Source organism: Eptesicus fuscus, chromosome 17, assembly GCF_027574615.1.
Source record: "Eptesicus fuscus isolate TK198812 chromosome 17, DD_ASM_mEF_20220401, whole genome shotgun sequence".
Classification (NCBI taxonomy): domain Eukaryota; kingdom Metazoa; phylum Chordata; class Mammalia; order Chiroptera; family Vespertilionidae; genus Eptesicus; species Eptesicus fuscus.
Genome location: NC_072489.1, coordinates 12,929,738 through 12,946,797, shown reverse-complemented (window position 1 = coordinate 12,946,797; position 17,060 = coordinate 12,929,738). Strand labels below are relative to the sequence as shown.

General features: G+C 52.0%; 1 protein-coding gene across 1 annotated transcript in view; it reads right to left on the bottom strand.

The window, feature by feature from the left end:
- The window catches only part of DLG5 (discs large MAGUK scaffold protein 5), a 112,227-nt gene that overhangs the window by 56,160 nt on the left and 39,007 nt on the right, over nt 1–17,060 (bottom strand). The window contains exon 2 of the mRNA XM_008145304.3: nt 7,962–8,030. Coding sequence (XP_008143526.2) covers nt 7,962–8,030 — 69 coding nt within the window. The remainder of the gene's footprint in view (nt 1–7,961; nt 8,031–17,060) is intronic.

The following is a 17,060-nucleotide window of genomic DNA, read 5'->3' as shown; positions in this document are numbered from 1 at the left end:
CACCCCAGTCAACTAAAAATAAAGATTTCCCCTTTTACTTCCATCTCAAGGTTGAAAGGAATTTGGAAGATGATGCTGTCCTCCCATCCAAATCGTTAGCAGAATCCCCCAAATGCCATCAAGACTGTTTGAACCCTCCACAGTGAGGGAGCACACTCCTTCCCTCACACAAAGCCCATCCAATCTTTCCCCACGGAGTGATTCTCTGCGTGAGTTAAAAGCTGTCCCTCTATTTCCCCCACTGACCCTCGCTCTGCCCCAAAGGGCCACAAGGTACAACTGCAATTCCTTTTCTACACAACAGACCTGCAAGTACTGAAGACAGCTATCAAGTCCCTGTGTCACTATCAGAACAGCTGACAGTAAAAAGTAGCAACACCAGCCCTACCTGCTTTGGCTCAGTGGATAGAGTCTCAGCCTGCGGACTGAAGGGTCCTGGGTTCGATTCCGGCCAAGGGCACATGCCCGGGTTGTGGGCTTGATCCCCAGAGGGATGTGCAGGAGGCAGCCGATCAATGATTCTCTCTCATCATTGATAGTTCCATCTCTCTCTCTCCCTTCCTCCATGAAATAAAAATACTTTTTAAAAATTATTTTTTTAAAAAGTAGCAACACCAAATGCTGACAAGGATGCAGAGAAACTGGAATTCTCAAACACTGCTGGTAGGATACACAATGATACAGCCACTTTAAAAAAACACTTCGATAGCCTTTTATAAAGTTAAACACACGTTTATTGTACTACACATGATCCCACCCCCCGCCAAACTATTTACACAGGAGAAATGAACATTTATGTTCACGCAAAACCCGCACACAACTGTTTGTAGAAAGAAGCTGGTGAATGGATAAACAACAGCATTTCTACAATGGAATACTACTCAACAGTAAAAATGAATGGACAACTGATCAAACTACCAATATACACAACAGCATGGGGAAACCACAAATGCCATGTGTGCCATGTGAGAGAAGCCAGACTCAGGAGGCTACATACTACAGCAAGCATGTCAAACTCGCAGCCGGCGGGTTTGACATGCTTGTACTACAGGATCCCATTCATGATACTCAGGAAAAGGTAAAACTCTAGCGGCAGGAAGAGGTCAGTGGCTGCCAGACGCGGGGGGTAGAAGGTGGAAGGCAAACTACAAAGCCACAGAAGGAAATGTTTCGGGTGAAGGAACTGTTCTGTATCTTCATTGTGACAGTGGTTAAATGGTCAAGAGTTTGTCACAACTCATTGAACTATATGCTAAAAGGGATAAATGTTACTGTATGTAATTTATACCTTAACATAAAAATGAAGTTAAAAAAAACTACAGCTGTGGGGCCCTAAACTGAAGCCACATCCGAGGAGTGGAGTGGCTGGTGCAGAGATGGGAACTGTGAGCCCTTCTCCAGTCGCTCAGTCCTGATAAACATCTTAAATAACGAACAAATAAGAGGGAATTGTCCAACGTATTCCAGAGAGAAGGGGGCAGCGGGAAGAGATTAATCAATGAACGTAAATGCATACATGCATAGCCCATGGACAGACAATAGTGGGGGGAAGGCCTGGGCAGGGGGTTGGACTGGGAAGACAGGGTTAATGGGGGCGGAGGGGAACACCTGAAATATTTTCTACAATAAAGGTAAATGTTTTTAAAAAGTGAGTTGTCAAAAAAAATCCAAATGCCACTTCTCTCTCCTATCCAGTCCAGTTGTTCTTTTGGACTCAAATGCTAAACTGTCCATTCTCCCCAGCTTCACCCCTTCTTCCCAAGTCTGGAACCCACTTAAAGGCAGATTTTCTTTTCCTTTTTGGTGTCCCAGACGGGATTCAGGGGGTAAGGGATGTGATCGCACTGAATGGCCTCAAAGGGGTGGAGGGAGATGCAGGAGAGCTGGCACAGGCCCTGGACTCTGGACAAAGAGCCATCACTCACCTGGGCCCTGGCGTGAGGGGAGCAGCAGAACCAGAGCGGGCAGAGCCCTGTCTCCATCACAGGAGTCCTGGCTCCTCCTCCTTGTTGCCCCAGCTGATGTGGCCACCCCCATAGACCACGAGGCTCAGTGAGCAGCCTGGCAGCTGGGTGGGCTTCTTGGCCATAGCCCCTTTGTCCTTGGCTCCCTCATCACCACACTCCAGCAGCCAGCCCCAAAGGCTGCCCCTCTGTCTTATTTACAGCTGGACAGGTGGCAGCTCTGCTTCAGAGCCCTGTGGCATGGTGCCAGAGCCAAGGAGGACGTTGGTAGTGGCTAAATGTGGTGAGGTGGAGTGAGGATGTCCAGGTAAACTTTCTGGCCACCTCCAGGCCCTGGCTGTCAGGGGAGAAGCAAAGGAGCAGCAGGACGAGGTCATCACTGGCAGCAGGCAGCAAACCCAAGCCAACCTCCGCTCCAGCCAGGAGAGCCAGGGCCAGCGGGAAACAGCCCCACACCCGGAGCCAGTGCTTCTGGAAGCATCTTAGCATCAGGAAAGAATTTGTTAGAAATGCACATTTCAGGCCCCACTCAGACCCACTGATCAGAAACCCTGGGGTGATCCCCTCCAGGTGATCCTGATGCCTGATAAGGCTAGAGAACCTCTGGTCTGGACCAAAGCTGCATTTGTGGCCCAGCATAGCTTTACCTTCCTTGTTTTTTGTTTGTTTGTATTGTTTTTTGTTGTTGTTTTTATTTCAGAGAGAGGAAGGGAGAAGAGAGAGAGAGAAACATCAATGATGAGAGAAGTCATTGATCGGCTGCCTCCTGCACAGCCCCTACTGGGGATCGAGGCTGCAACCCAGGCATGTGCCCTTGACTGGAATCGAACCTGGAACCCTTCAGTCCGCAGGCCGACGCTCTATCCATTGAGCAAAACCAGCTAGGGCTTTTCCTTCCTTGTTTTACTGGCTGTCCACCAGCCACTGCACTTAAAGGCATCACCCTTTGATGAAACGCAGGGAGGGCCCCTTCCCTGACTATGGAGCCCAGGGTCACGGCCTCCTTGGTCCTGCAGCCTACAGCTCAGCTCCTCCCAGGACTCAGGGAGAGGAGGTGAGATTCCAAGCAGCAGCTGTAGCCTTGCCCTGCTCCCAGTTCTCCTCCCAGATAAGCTACTTGCTCTGAGTCCTAAACTCAGGATCTGCTTGGCAGAAACCCAAGCCTAGACACACAGAGCCAGCCGACTGCTTCCTGAGCCATGCCTTGGAGGCCCACCTGAAGGGCCCCCTCCCCGAAACTCACTCTGGAGCACTCATCAGAAACAGCTGCTCCTTCCCGGGCTGTTCTTTTCTGTTTCACAGGGCAGAATGGCCAGTAGCTTATCTCTGCTGCCAAGGTCTGAATGTTTGTGTCCGTCCCCCAAATTCCTATGTTGAAATCCTACCCCTGAGGGTGTGATATTAGGAGGTGGGTCCTTTTGGGGGTGATTAGTTTATGAGTTTGGAGCTCTTATGAATGGGATTAATGTGTCATAAAGGAACCCCACCCCCAGAGAGAGCTCTCTCCCAACTCTGCCAGGTAGGTCCCAGCGGGAAGCTGCCATCACTGAGCCAGGAAATGAGCCTCACCAGGCACTGCAGCTGCCTTAGCACCTTGATCTCGGACTTCCCAGGCTCCAGAACGCAGAGAAATAAATGCTTGTCTTTGAGCCATCCGTTCTGTTAGAGCAGCCTGGATGGACTGAGACACTGGCTGGACTCTAAGGTCAGGGGCCAGGCCCCAGTGGAATCCCTACGAGACGGAACGCACGCTCCAAGAGGAGAGATGCTTCTATTCCTCTGTTGAACTGAGAGAAAACAGGCCCCTGGTCCCAAAGGACCAGAGAAGGAAGGGCCAGAGGGCGCACGGAGTCGGGGTGCAGCCCTGCCTCCACCTTCCCTGTCAACCAGAAGCTGCGCTGTCAAGAAATGATCACTGGGACACGAAGGACGCCCTCAGGCTCCGTGCCCTGCCAACCAGCCGGAGAACTCTCTGTTCAATGAGAAATCCCTCTTGTTACTTCAATTTGGATGACATTTAAGCCTCATCTTATAAATGCCACCCGAGAATGTCTCTACTTAAAACTTCCCCAGTTATTCGCGACGAGAACTAAAAGGCACCAGAGAAGTCAGGTGCAGATGTATGGGGAGGAAAACACGTGGATTGCCTGAAAGGAGTGTGCAATCCCAGCAGAACCCTGGGGCCTCCCCGTGGGGCAGGTTCCTTAGCAAAGTGCTGCACGGGATGGAGGAGGGCCTCGAAGAAGCCACCACACTCAGCTGATGAAATCTGCCTGGAGCTTTTTACAAAGATGGCGAAGAAGGTGCCAAAAGCTAAAGAGGAAGCCCCTGTCTCCCCCAAAGCCGAAGCCAAAGCAAAGGCTTTGAAGGCAAAGAAAGCAGTGCTGAAAGGCGTCCACAGCCACTCAAAAAAGATCCGCACGTCACCCACCTTCCGACGGCCAGACACTGAGGCTCCGCAGGCCGCCCAAATATCCTCGGAAAAGCGCACCAGGAGAAACAAGCCTGCCCACTATGCCACCATCCATTCCCCCTGACTACCGAGTCAGCCCTGGAGAAGAAAGAAGACAGCAATACACTTGTGTTCATTGTGGATGTCAAGGCCAACAAGCACTAGATCAGACGGGCTGTGAAGAAGCTCTATGACATTGAGGTGGCCGAGGTCAGCACCCTGATGAGGCCTGATGGAGAGAAGAAGGCATATGTTCGACTGGCTCCTGACAATGATGCTTTGGATGTTGCCAACAAAACTGGGATCATCTAAAATGAGTCCCGCTGCCTAATTCTAAATATAAAAATTTTACACTGTAAAAAAAGGAAGGAAGGAAGGAAGGGAGGGACGGAGGGAGGGAGGGAGGGAGGGAGGGAGGGAGGGAGGAAGGAAGGAAGGAAGGAAGGAAGGAAGCTGCCTGGAGAGACCTCAACAGAAAGACACTGCAGCCTCTAAAACCATTAGTTGGCAAAGGCATGGTGAGGTATCAGTGGGATCAAGCTGGAGAGCCGAAACGAGGCAGACCACCTAAGGATCTAACGCCAACCAGGGGACCCAACGTTAAGAAAATGTTATATACTCAAGGTTTCATCTACCAGCTTCTCTTATGCTGAACACAACTTGCCATTCTCTCCCCAAATGTTCTTCGTTAGGGAGATAAACATGGAAGAGCAGAGGCGATATTTTCATTCTAAGACCTTCCTCTTGCCTTTCCTTAGGTTCAAACAGAAACAGCCAGTCTCCGTCTGACTTGCCAGCGCCCCCGGGGAAAGGGAGGGCTGCCGGCACTGGGCGAAGGCTGAGCCAGGAGGGATTCTCCAGGAGGGGCCGCCGTGGTTCCCCGGCTGACCCCACCATTCATTCCACACCCAGGGCCGGTCCATGGCAGCCCCCACATTCCAGTTCTCTTGCCAGGGCTGAGGTTAGGCCCACCCAACCCAGACCAGGAGGGCGCCTACACACGGGGCCCACGCTCAGAGCTTCTGATATAGCAGGCAGGAGGTGGAGCCTGGAACCTGCATTTCTAACATGTGCCTGAGGGCTGCTGGTCCAGGGGCCACACTGGGTGAGCACCGGTTCAGACACAGACAAGCGATTCGGTGAGAGGAGACTAGGCTGAGGGAGTTCTGGGGAAGGCTTCTCTGCTCATAAGGAGACAGCCCTCTTGTCCTCTGGACTGTTCATGTGACAGAGATGTTTTTACCTGCTCTGTCCAGTACGGTAGCCACTAGCCACAGGTGGTCAGACAGCACTTGAAATGTGGTTAGTGTGACTGTTGAAACTAGAAATTTTATTTCATTTTAATTATTTTGAATTAAAAAGCCACCTATGGCCTGTGGCTCTCATAATGGACATTAGGGCCCGGGACACTGTCCCCATCAGCCTGAGGGGGAGGACACCACACTTTGGATGCTCACTTCTTACTGTTCAAAGTCATGCATTTCTTTATTGTTAAAGGCGGTGTGAGTCGGTAATCCCTGTTGCTGCAGCCATGAGGACATTCACATCAGCCGGTGAAAAAGTGGAGCTAGCCGAAACCGGTTTGGCTCAGTGGATAGAGCGTCGGTCTGCAGACTGAAAGGTCCCGGGTTCGATTCTGGTCAAGGGCATATACATTGGTTGCGGGCACATCCCCAGTAGGGGGTGTGCAGGAGGCAGCTGGTCGATGTTTCTCTCTCATCAATGTTTCTAGCTCTCTGTCCCTCTCTCTTCCTCTCTGTAAAAAATCAATAAAATATTTAAAAAAAAAAAAAAAAAAGTGGAGCTAGCCACCCAAGGACGCGTCACCTGCATGCAGAAGAGCGAGAGAAGCAAACCCTGTTCCTGTGAAGTGAAGAGGGTTGGACCTGAGGGATGCAACCCGGTCTTGCAGCATTAAGATCTGGACACAGCGTGCTCCCTGTCTGCCTGCTAACAAGATCTGGGGACACTGATGACCCCTCCATGCCAAGGACCACCAGTGTGTGCAGAACTAAGTACTGACAAGGCTTCTTCCAGGCGTGCGAGGTCTGGAAAAACACCTCCTGCTCTAGCTCGCTGTAGTTTAAGCAAGACCTCTCTCTGGAGCCCCCTTTTAAAATGCAAATGCTCCCAGGAAAGGTGCTGGGTTAAGCCTTGAAGTGGATGTGAAGTTGAATAAGTTAGATCATTGTACCTTGTTCCCAAGTAACAGGAAGCCGGAAAAGGGTGAAGCATGAGAGAGGCAAGGGGTACAAACTCAGGACTGAACCAGTTCACAGCTTTACAAAAGCCGCACCTCACTGCTCTCCTCATCCCAACTGCACACCCCATGTGCTTCCTGAAAGCCAGTCCCAAGTTCGAAATTCCAACAATCCCATCATGCAATCAATGTGTCTCCTGGACCCAAAGCAGGAAGGATAAAGTGATAGAGACTCAGTAGCTCTGAATTATGGTCCCAGAAGAGTCCTCCCTGAACCCTACACAAGATGAGGAAACCTGTGAGGGGCTGAATTTTGTCTTCCAAAAAGAAGCTCAAGTCCTAATCCCTTGTAAATGTGAATGTGACCTCATTTGGAAATACGGTTTTTACATATGATCAAGTTACAATGAGGTCACACTGGAGGAGTAAGGAGGGCCCCTAAACCAATATGACTGGTGTCCTATTAAGAGGAGAAATTTGGAGAGACACAGAGAGAGCATCATGTGAGGAAGAAGGCTTGGACAGACTGGGCGATGCACCTACCAGCCAAGGAACATCGAAGACTGCTAGGAGCCGCCAGCAGCCAGGAGAGGCCCGGAACAGACCCTCCCCTGAACCCTTCAGAGGGCACGGCCCTGCCAACACCACACCTTGGTCTCAGACCTCTAGCCTCCGGAACTGCGAGAGAATCCCTTTCTGTCGTACAAGCCATACTGTCTGTGGTACTTCCTATGGCAGCCATAGCAAATGAATATATAGTAGTACCCCTACTGTACCTGTCTCCCCTTCTGATCACTCTGACCTCACTTTTTGTAAAAATGTGTAACTGTCCCCCCCTCCGCCCCCGCACAGACCCTAAGATGCACAAGCCCGGTCATCTATGGTCACCACCACATCCCAAGCCCACTCTGGCACCTGGAGGGGTCTCAGCTGTCACCCAGAGAGCACACGGCCAGCAAGGCCTGCCCCCCACAAGCTCTGGAACCTCTGGCAAGAGACTCTCCTCCCTGAGTGGAAATCTCCCTGTAGGAAGGGTGGCCTTGGTGGGGGACGGGGGAGCTCACGGAGAAGTCCTGTGCCCTGACAAGTGAAGAAACTGCAAAACACGTGCCTCCCTCGGCACCCACCACCCTTCTACGGCCAGAGCCAGATTCCTGCCCTCTGCACGAAGATGACATATTGCTGACGAGAAAATGTAAATGGAATAAACGCAAGATAAGCCCATGAGTAATATCAAAGGTGAGGGCCAGCTTCCCATCCCATGGACCCGGGGGCTGCCCTGGCTCACACCCAGACCCTGGCCCGCCGGCTCTACAGGAAGGAGGGGCCAGGAGGTGGTACTCACCCACACTGCTGAGGGAGCTGCTGCTCTCGGAGTCGGAGGGCATGATGGACAAGACGCTGTAGGTGGAGCCTGGGGGCAGAAAGGGAGAGCATTTGTTACTAACCCCAAGGGGCCTCCTGTCTATACCCCAGACCACTGCCGGACCAACTGACCTTCAGTCATCACCAGGCTGAGAACCGGCACTGCACCAGGGGCCAGAAACCGAATCCCAAGGGCCAGGCAGGGCAGGGCCGTCAGCAGGGACGAGTCTTTGGTGTCTCTGCCTTGCCTCTGCCTCACCTTCCGCACCCTCAGCTCTGGAGGCTAATGTATGTGCGGGCAGAGTGGAACTTGTAATGCCAGCTGGCTTCCTACTGGGACATCTGGGGAAAGCTCAGCGAGGGAGCATGCCCAGGTTAAATGCAGTGAGGAGTCCCCACAGATTAGTATCAGTATAATTCTGGCTTCCATGCAGAGAGTAGCAGCATAAATTGACCGTCGGTGAACTACCTGTGGTTTTTGCCAGACTACTCTGTTCTTAGGTTCTAACTGTATTCAAGCTCAGTCCTTAATAATTTAGCCAGTGTCTACCTCCTTATTAAAAGTTACTCATCAAGAGAGAAACCAAGATGGCGGCATAGGTAAACACCTAAACTGCTGCCTCGCACAACAACTTCAAAACTACAACTAAAAGACAAAATGGACATCATCCAGAACCACAGGAAGGCTGGCTGAGTGGAAATTCTGAAAAAGAAAAGCACACTGAGACTCAGAGAAGCTGCAGGAGGCAGAGGTACTGAGACACGCACGCAGGGAGGACTGGCAACTGAGTACGCAGCTGGCTTTCTCAAGCGGGAGGGAGACAAAAGCTCCTGACTGCACTGAACTCCAGTTCCGGGCGAGACTCTGGGGACCCAGACTCATTAGGGGAGAAACTGGACTGTCTGGCAGCCGGCAGAACTCGAGGGCGGCTTTCTCTCAGAGGTGCTTGCAGCGATTACCACGGGACACTGAGACACAGGGGCCTATTAGGGCAGGGCTGACGGGAAACCAATGCTATCTGCTCCACCCTGAGACTCCGCCCCATCCAAGCTGAGCACAGAGGCTTTTGCAAGTCTTGTCTCATAAGGGTGTCTCCAGCACAGAAGTTCTCCCAGCATAGACACAGCTGATCCTCACAGCCAATTGGCCTGGAGGTCAATTCCTCCCAATAATACCAACAACAATCAAGGCTTAACTACAACAAGACTGTGCACACAGCCCACAAAGGGGTGCACCAAGAGTGTCCACCTCAGGTAACTGGGGAGGCTGAGCCACTGGGCCCTATAGGACACCTAGCACACAAAGGCACTCTATCAACTCAGGGAAGCAGCCAAAATGCGGAGACAAAGAAACAGGTCACAAATGAAAGAAATGGAGGAAAGCAAATGACTGGATATAGAGTTCAAAACCACGGTTATAAGGTTTTTCAAGAATTTTCTAGAAAAGGCCGATGAATTTAGCGAGACCCTCGAGGATATGAAAAAGGACCAACTAGAAATTAAACATACACTGACTAAAATAAAAAATATTATACAGAGATCTAACAGCAGACTAGAGGATCGCAAGAATCAAGGCAAAGATTTTAAATACAAAGAATCAAAAAGCACTCAACCAGAAAAGCAAAAAGAAAAAAGAATCCAAAAATATGAAGACAGTGTAAGGAGCCTCTGGGACAACTTGAAGCGTACCAACATCAGAATAATGGGGGTGCCAGAAGAAGAGAGAGAGAGAGATACTGAAAACCTATTTGAAGAAATAATGACAGAAAACTTCCCCCACCTGGTGAAAGAAATAGACTTACAAGTCCAGGAAGTGCACAGAACCCCAAACAAAAGGAATCCAAAGAGGACCACACCAAGACACATCATAATTAAAATGCCAAGACCAAAAGACAAAGAAAGAATATTAAAAGCAGCAAGAGAAAAACAGTTAGTTACCGACAAGGGAGCACCCATACGATTGTCAGCTGATTTCTCAACAGAAACTATGCAGGCCAGATGAGAATGGCAAGAAATATTCAAAGTGATGACTAGCAAGAACCTACAACCAAGATTACTCTACCCAGCAAAGTTATCATTCAGAATTGAAGGGCAGATAAAGAGCTTCACAGATAAGAAAAAGCTAAAGGAGTTCATCACCACCAAACCAGTATTATATGAAATGCTGAAAGGTATTCTTTAAGAAGAGGAAGAAGAAGAAAAAGATAAAGATAAAAATTATGAACAACAAATACATATCTATCAACAAGTGATTCTAAAAATCAAGTGAATAAAAAAATCTAATGAACAGAATAAACTGGTGAATATAATAGAATCAGGGGCATAGAAAGGGAGTGGCTGGGTCCGGGTGCGACCATGTGTCCCTGGATCCGGATGAGGCCTCGTGCACCTAGGCCCGGGTGAGGCCACATGCCCCTGGGTCTGGGAGAGGCCAAGCGTCCCTGGGTACGGGTGAAGCCAGATCCTGGGTCCGGGTGAGGCCGTGCGCCCCTGGATCCATCCGGGTGAGGCTGGGTCCCAGGCCCGGGTGAGACCACGCGCCCCTTGGGTATGGGTGAGGCCACGTGCCCCTTAGTCCGGGTGACGCCGTGCCCCTGGGTTCGGTCGAGACCAAACCAGAGGGAGTCGGACCTCCATTACCACCATTTGTCCACCATCCAGAGCTGAGGGGTCAGTGCTGACATGTACACATAAGGAACTACTGGACAGTGAAATTGGGTCTCAAAAGAACTGTTGGTCCAGGGGGAAGCTCGCTACAGATTGATTCATTTGCCTGTCAGCATAACTATTATTGCTCGTCTCACATTCAGTTCTTATTAGTATATATCTAGTGACATATGATCTCGCTCATCTAGGGGAAATGATGAACAACATAGACTGAGGAACAAGAACAGAACCAGAAGCAAGGAGGCATCGATCGGACTATCGGGCCTCAGAGGGAGGATAGGGGAGGGTAGGGGGAGGGTGGGGGGAGGGGGAGAGTTCAACCAAAGGACCTGTATGCATGCATATAAGCCTATCCAATGGTTAAGTTCAACAGGGGATTGGGGCATGCGTGGGGAGAGGGGTGGGATGGGAATGGGGGGATGAGGACAAATATGTGACACCTTAATCAATAAAGAAATTAAAAAAAAAAAAGAAAGGGAGTGGACTGACAATTCTCGGGGGGGATAGGGGTGTGGGGGTGTGGGAAGAGACTGGACAAAAATCGTACACCTATGGATGAGAACAGTGGGGGGGAGTAGGAACCAGTTGGAGGGGAGCTATGGAGGGAAAAAGGAGGAACAATTGTAATAATCTGAGCAATAAAGATTTATTAAATAAAAATAATAAAATAAAAGTTACTCATCAAGTTTGGAGCAATTACACTGTCCTCGAAGCCAGGGAGTAGCACCTTTCATTGTTGTTGTTGTTTGTCAACACAATGTTATAGACACACAACTCCTGGCTACAGACACACAACCACTATGGTTTGGTTTGAATTCCGATATTTTCAGACAGGATATTTGCGCCTAGCATCAGGAAAAGCCTCTGGGTCAGGAAACCCAGTTTCTGAACCCAGCTCGTGTCCAGGCGTGAGGAGCTGGGTGATGCTGAGCAAATCACTTCCGTTTTCTGAAACTCTGTCCTGGTCTGTAAGATGAAGCAGTCAGTCAAGCGGCTTAGTCTTACGGGGGGTCCTGCACCTGCCTCACCTCAGCGATTCCACTCTCCACTGAGCTGTGCCTTGCTTATCAAGACTATGGGTGACACAAAGTTAAGAGGGTGAACAGACTCGGAGACTAAACTGGGAGTTTAAAAAAGCACAACACGCAGAGATGGTGGGTCAATCAAAACAAGATAATGGAGGAATGCGATGTTTTGTTCCAAAAGAACTATAATGAAGAGGGGTGTGTACTGGGCATGGTGGGTGAACTCAGGATGGGATTTTAGCAATAAAGCCTTTGAACAAGCCTTAGGACTTAAGTGTCAGAAAGCGGCCAAGAACTAATATCTAGGGCTCCAGGACCAGAAATGTGGGGCCAAATTTAAGGGGTTCGCTCCCATCTCTATTCTTGACTAGCCACCCCATACATGCAACACATACTCAGAAGGGAAAGGAAAGAGAGATGGGAGTAGACTGAGGAGAGGGAGAGAAGGAGGGGAGGGAGCAGGAGAGGCCCCAGGGGAAGGGGAAAATTGTGGGGGGAGAAGAAAAAGACCACACATGGAGGGCAGAGAGATGGCCAAGCGGTGCATCTGAGCTAGCAGGTGTGCCCACATGAGAACAGATGAAAGGAGAGAGAACGAAGAGAAGAAAAGGGGGACTTTGGTAATGGCAGAAACTAGAACAGTGGCCAGGAAAGACCAGTGACCTCATCATCACATTTTGTGAGACTCTCTGAAGAACCTACAGGTGTTTCGCGTGGATTGAAGAGATGGAGTTGGGGAGTGGGCCGCTGTTTTGTCTTCAAGTAGGACTGTCAGAAGGGATTCCATTTGTTCCACATGGTCTCCCGCAGCAGCGCTGGGAACAGCAGGGAAGTGTGGAGAAAGCTCCAGGTCAGGGTGGCCAAGCAGTCCGTGCTGCCCCAAGCGCCCCTGGCTGGGAACCAGAGGGGTCTTGCACATCATCAGAAGGAGGCCAGAACCAGAAAACCCTATTCAGCCCTGAAATTCCCGGGTGCTACTAAAACATGAACAGCAATGTTCAAAGAAATACCTCCTGTATTCCAAGTTCAACCCACACTGAATTTATTTTACTGTCCATTCAACACCTCTGCATTTTTGTTTTAAACAATGAGCATCACAAACTTCTCAAATGATCTCTCTCCCCAGATCATAAATGTCGAGTGTTGTGTAGGGATCCACGAAATAAAGTCAGATGCAGTTCAGGCAGACCATGACATCTTCAAAGAACAAGAGGGCAACACGATGCCTATTTTTAAACCCAATCGCCATTTTCTCAACAATTTCTTTCATTTATGGGGGCAAGGAAGGCTAGCCAGCTGGTAGGCCGGTGGACTGTTTTCAAAAGACGCCAACTCAGAAAAGCAGGCATAAATAAACTCTCCCACTCACACCTCCAGGTTCTCCGAGTTCAAGCCAATCCTGCCTGCAACTTGGCGGACAGGGCGCCCGTGCTCGGCTGGACGCTCCCTGTAGGAACGCCTCGCTCCTTCCTCATGCTGGCATCAGCAGTGCCCTGTCTTCCAGTAAGCAGCCCCTCCGCTGCAGATGGTCTCTCTCCTCCCCTGTGGCGAGTTTCCACTGTTAATTAAACTTGGCAGACAGCCTTCTCTCTCCCCGCCCATCTCCCACCCCAGCTGGGGGAGTCAACTGGCCAACCAACACATTCTGTTCCTCTCCCCTGTCCCCGACGTCCTGCCGGAGCTCTGGGGCCTGACCCAGGGACGGTGTGACATCTCTGCCTGCATCTCTGGGCATCACCACCCCCGAGTCAGCTGGCAAGGTTCCTGGGAGCTACGGGTGGGGAGCCAGCAAGGAGCGATTAAAATTGGACAGGGCCCAGCTTTTACAATGTTCCCAGGGCCTTAGACGTCATTCGGGGGGTGGAAAGGGCCCGAAGACGACATTGTCTTGGTCATGCTTTGTCTCTGCGGCTACTGTGGTCTTAAAAGGCCTGTGTGGTCAGGACTTTCGGGAATTGGCACAGGAGTCACGCTCCTCCAAAGTCACGTGGTCTCCTTTCCAAGCCGGTGCTTCTGAGGGCGGGTGTCAAGCGTCATCTACCTCTGGGATTTCACAATCAGATCTAGAGGCCACCGGGAGTCCTGTCTCACAGGCAGCCTCTGCCCCTCAGAGCCCCTCACTCTTGGCCATGTCCAAGACACCTGCACCCCACCTGTTCTGACACCTCCACATCCTCCACTTCCAGGAGAGGCTCAGCGAACGCGCTCCCCCTGCACTGCCCCCATGCCCACGGACAGCAAGCACTGCCCCCAGGACATGCCCCGCAGCCTCATGCACGCCTGCGCAGAGGTCCTGCCAGGCCCGGAGAAAGCTGATGATCTGGAAACCTTTCCAGCAAAGGAGAGCAGAGCGCGCGCCCCGGGGGTTCATGGCCTGGGAACCAGAGAGGGGTTCTTGACTGTAGGAGTTACCTCGGAGCCTGGTCCAAGTGCAGGCTCTACCTGGGCAGATCAGGGTGGGGCCTGAGATTCCGCATTTCTGCCAAGCCCCAGGCCTGGTCTGCAGTCGGAAAGAATGCAGGGTCCGTGGCTGGCCAGGGCCAGCAGGTGAACGCAAACGACGTCAAGGCGGAAGGCCTGGAGAGAGCGGCACCCTCTGGGCCGGGCCCGGGCCACGCACCGTCTGCGCCCTTCCCGAGAGCACTGGGGCCCCTGCACATTGTTTACTCTGTGACTCAGCCCCACGGGGTCACGGAGACCTCTTAAAAAGAACTTCCAGTAAAGTCACATGAGCGGTAACCCGCCTGTGGGGCCCGAGAGAGACAGAGACTCGTCCCTCACACAGCGCTCCATTCACCTGGAGCCCGAGAGGCCGCGGTGACTCACGCTTTCTCACGTGAAAGCTGCAGCGCTGAGAGACGTGTTCCAGCCGGGAGCCAGCCCAGAGGGTGCACTGAGGCTGGCCTGCCAGCTGCCCTGAGACAGCTCAGGTCCCAGGACGATGTGCACCACCCCTCCCCAAAGCGCCTGAGAAGAGAGAGGGAGAAGGCAAGCTACCATCCCCTCGGGGCTCTGTGAGAGTGGGGAGGTGCTGCCTGGTCACAGGGGGGAGTCACCACCAGGCCACCTGCCTCACCCTAGACCGTCTCCTAGCTCACACCAGAGGAACCGCAGCCGGCACACAACCGACGGAGGGCTCACCGGCCACCGGCACGGCACTAGGCTGGGTCTGGTGGGAAGAAGAGAAGCTGGGGCTGCGGAGGGTGCTCCCCTGCCAGGACCCTGCACAAGTCCCTTCCCCACTCTGCGCCTGGGCCCTTGTCTGTAAATCAAGGCGGTAATGAGTAGAATGCCGATGGGGCGCCAGCCGGCCTAGGTTCAACTCCCAACTCTGCTACTTAGCAGCTCTGTGCCCTCAGGTAAGTCGCTCAGGCTCTCCCACCCTCCCTCCATGTGCTTATCTGTAAAATGGGATAATAGGAGTACTTACCTCATAGAGGATCAACTGCATTAATGGGCAAGGCAGGGCTTGAAACAGCTCCTGCACAGCCAGCACTCTGTTAGCTGCTGCTATTATGGTCAAACCAGACCTTCCAACCTGTCCTCAATCCCTTGATGACCTAAGGTGAAAGCTGTACTAGCGTGACGAGGCCACACAGTTCCCCATGACAACTGCTGGGCTGTCTGAGCCTCACTAACCATTAGTGCCTGGATGTGTAAGCACTGTGCAAGCTTGTCTCGGTTCGTCCCCACGCCAGCCCTGAGGCTGTCCTTAGCCCCACTTCAGAAAGGAGGCAACTAAGAGTTAGAAAAATTAAATCACTTGCTTAAGGTCGTGGTAGAGTTACTGGGGGGTCAAACAGGATACAAACACAGGGAGTCTAGTCCAAAGCCTGCACTCCTGATCCCTCTACACCAGGGGTCCTCAAACTACGGCCCGCGGGCCACATGCAGCCCGCCGAGGACATTTATCCGGCCCGCCGGGTGTTTTTGCCGCCACTGCCTGTCCTGCTTAGCAGCCGACTTAGCCGTGTGCATAGGAATTTGTTCATAGTTGTTGTTTTTTTTAACTATAGTCCGGCCCTCCAACGGTCTGAGGGACAGTGAACTGGCCCCCTGTTTAAAAAGTTTGAGGACCCCTGTTCTACACAATGCTGCTGCCCAGCTCTGAAGGTGGAAGAGCAGTCAGGGGAGACTTCATGGAGGAAGGGGCCTGGAGTTGGCCCTGGAGGATAGTAGACTTGGGTAACCACCTGAGAAGCCAGATCAGCCTGGAGGAGACACAGGCAGAACCTGTCACCCTGTGCAAGTGCCAAGTCTCAGAGTGAGCCTGTCCCCTCCCCACCCTCCTTTCCCCACCGAGAGGACACTCAGCAGGCACCGGAAGCTGAGCTGAACATAGGAACTAAATGTGGGCAAAAGAGAGGGCGAGGAGCCATGGCTTTATGTCACTGGCCCATACTGGGTGCAGAGGCTGGCCCCAGAGCGGGGCACCTTCACTCGAGAGGACCTCAGGAGGTGCTGGGAGGGTGGGTTCCTTTGGCTGCTAAGAAGCCCTCGTGAAGAGCCAGGGCTCAGGGCAGCCACACTCCACCTAGGGCCGCAGCCCCCTTTCCTTTAAAGACATGGCCCACGGCTGTGGGTGCCGAGACCCAAACTTGGAGTCTGACAAGCCCCAGCCTTTCAGGGAGGGATGAATGACTGGCCCTGGCATGGAGCAGCCACAGAGGCTGGGGCTTCAACCAAGAAAGCCTTCATGCACCCTCCACACCCAGCTCCGGGTAAACCAATCACCTTCTCCCTGACGGACACAGGGAGGCTGGCGACACAGCAGAGCCTGCTGTTATCTTTGGGTCAGGAGAAGATTCACCCCCTAGTATGCCGAGCACACACCCCTAGGTGTCAGGTCTGTAAGCTAATATTAGTTCTCCCTCACTGAGATATAGCTGCAGCTGCGCACAATTTTGGAAGAATAATGAACTTGCTAAAATACCACAGTAATGATGCTTATTTCCCATTTTCCGTGGCCATTTATTGACCAGTAGTCCATCTTTTAACGTGAATGGGGGTGATGAATGGGGTGTCCATGTCCCAGGTAACTGCAAGGTGTGCAAGTAACATCTGGGTGGGGCAGCATGAAGGACTCAGGGCAGCAGGGCCTTGCGGGCCATAAAGCGGACACTGAGTTTAGTGAGGAGAGGAAAACCTCTAAAGTCTTTGCGTTGAGGAGAGACATGGTCTGAATTACACTTTAACAGGATCACTGGCTGTTGCTGCATTACATACTGTCCATGGGGAGAGAGGGTGGGGGGAGCAGGGAAACCAGCCAGACAGCAAAGGCAACCGTCCAAGGGAGCTGTGCTGGCGGCCAGGCGGGTGGTGAGAGTGGAGCTGGTGAGGGGGCTGGGGCTGGGCGACGCTGTGGAGGTAAAGCAGGGAGGGTCTGC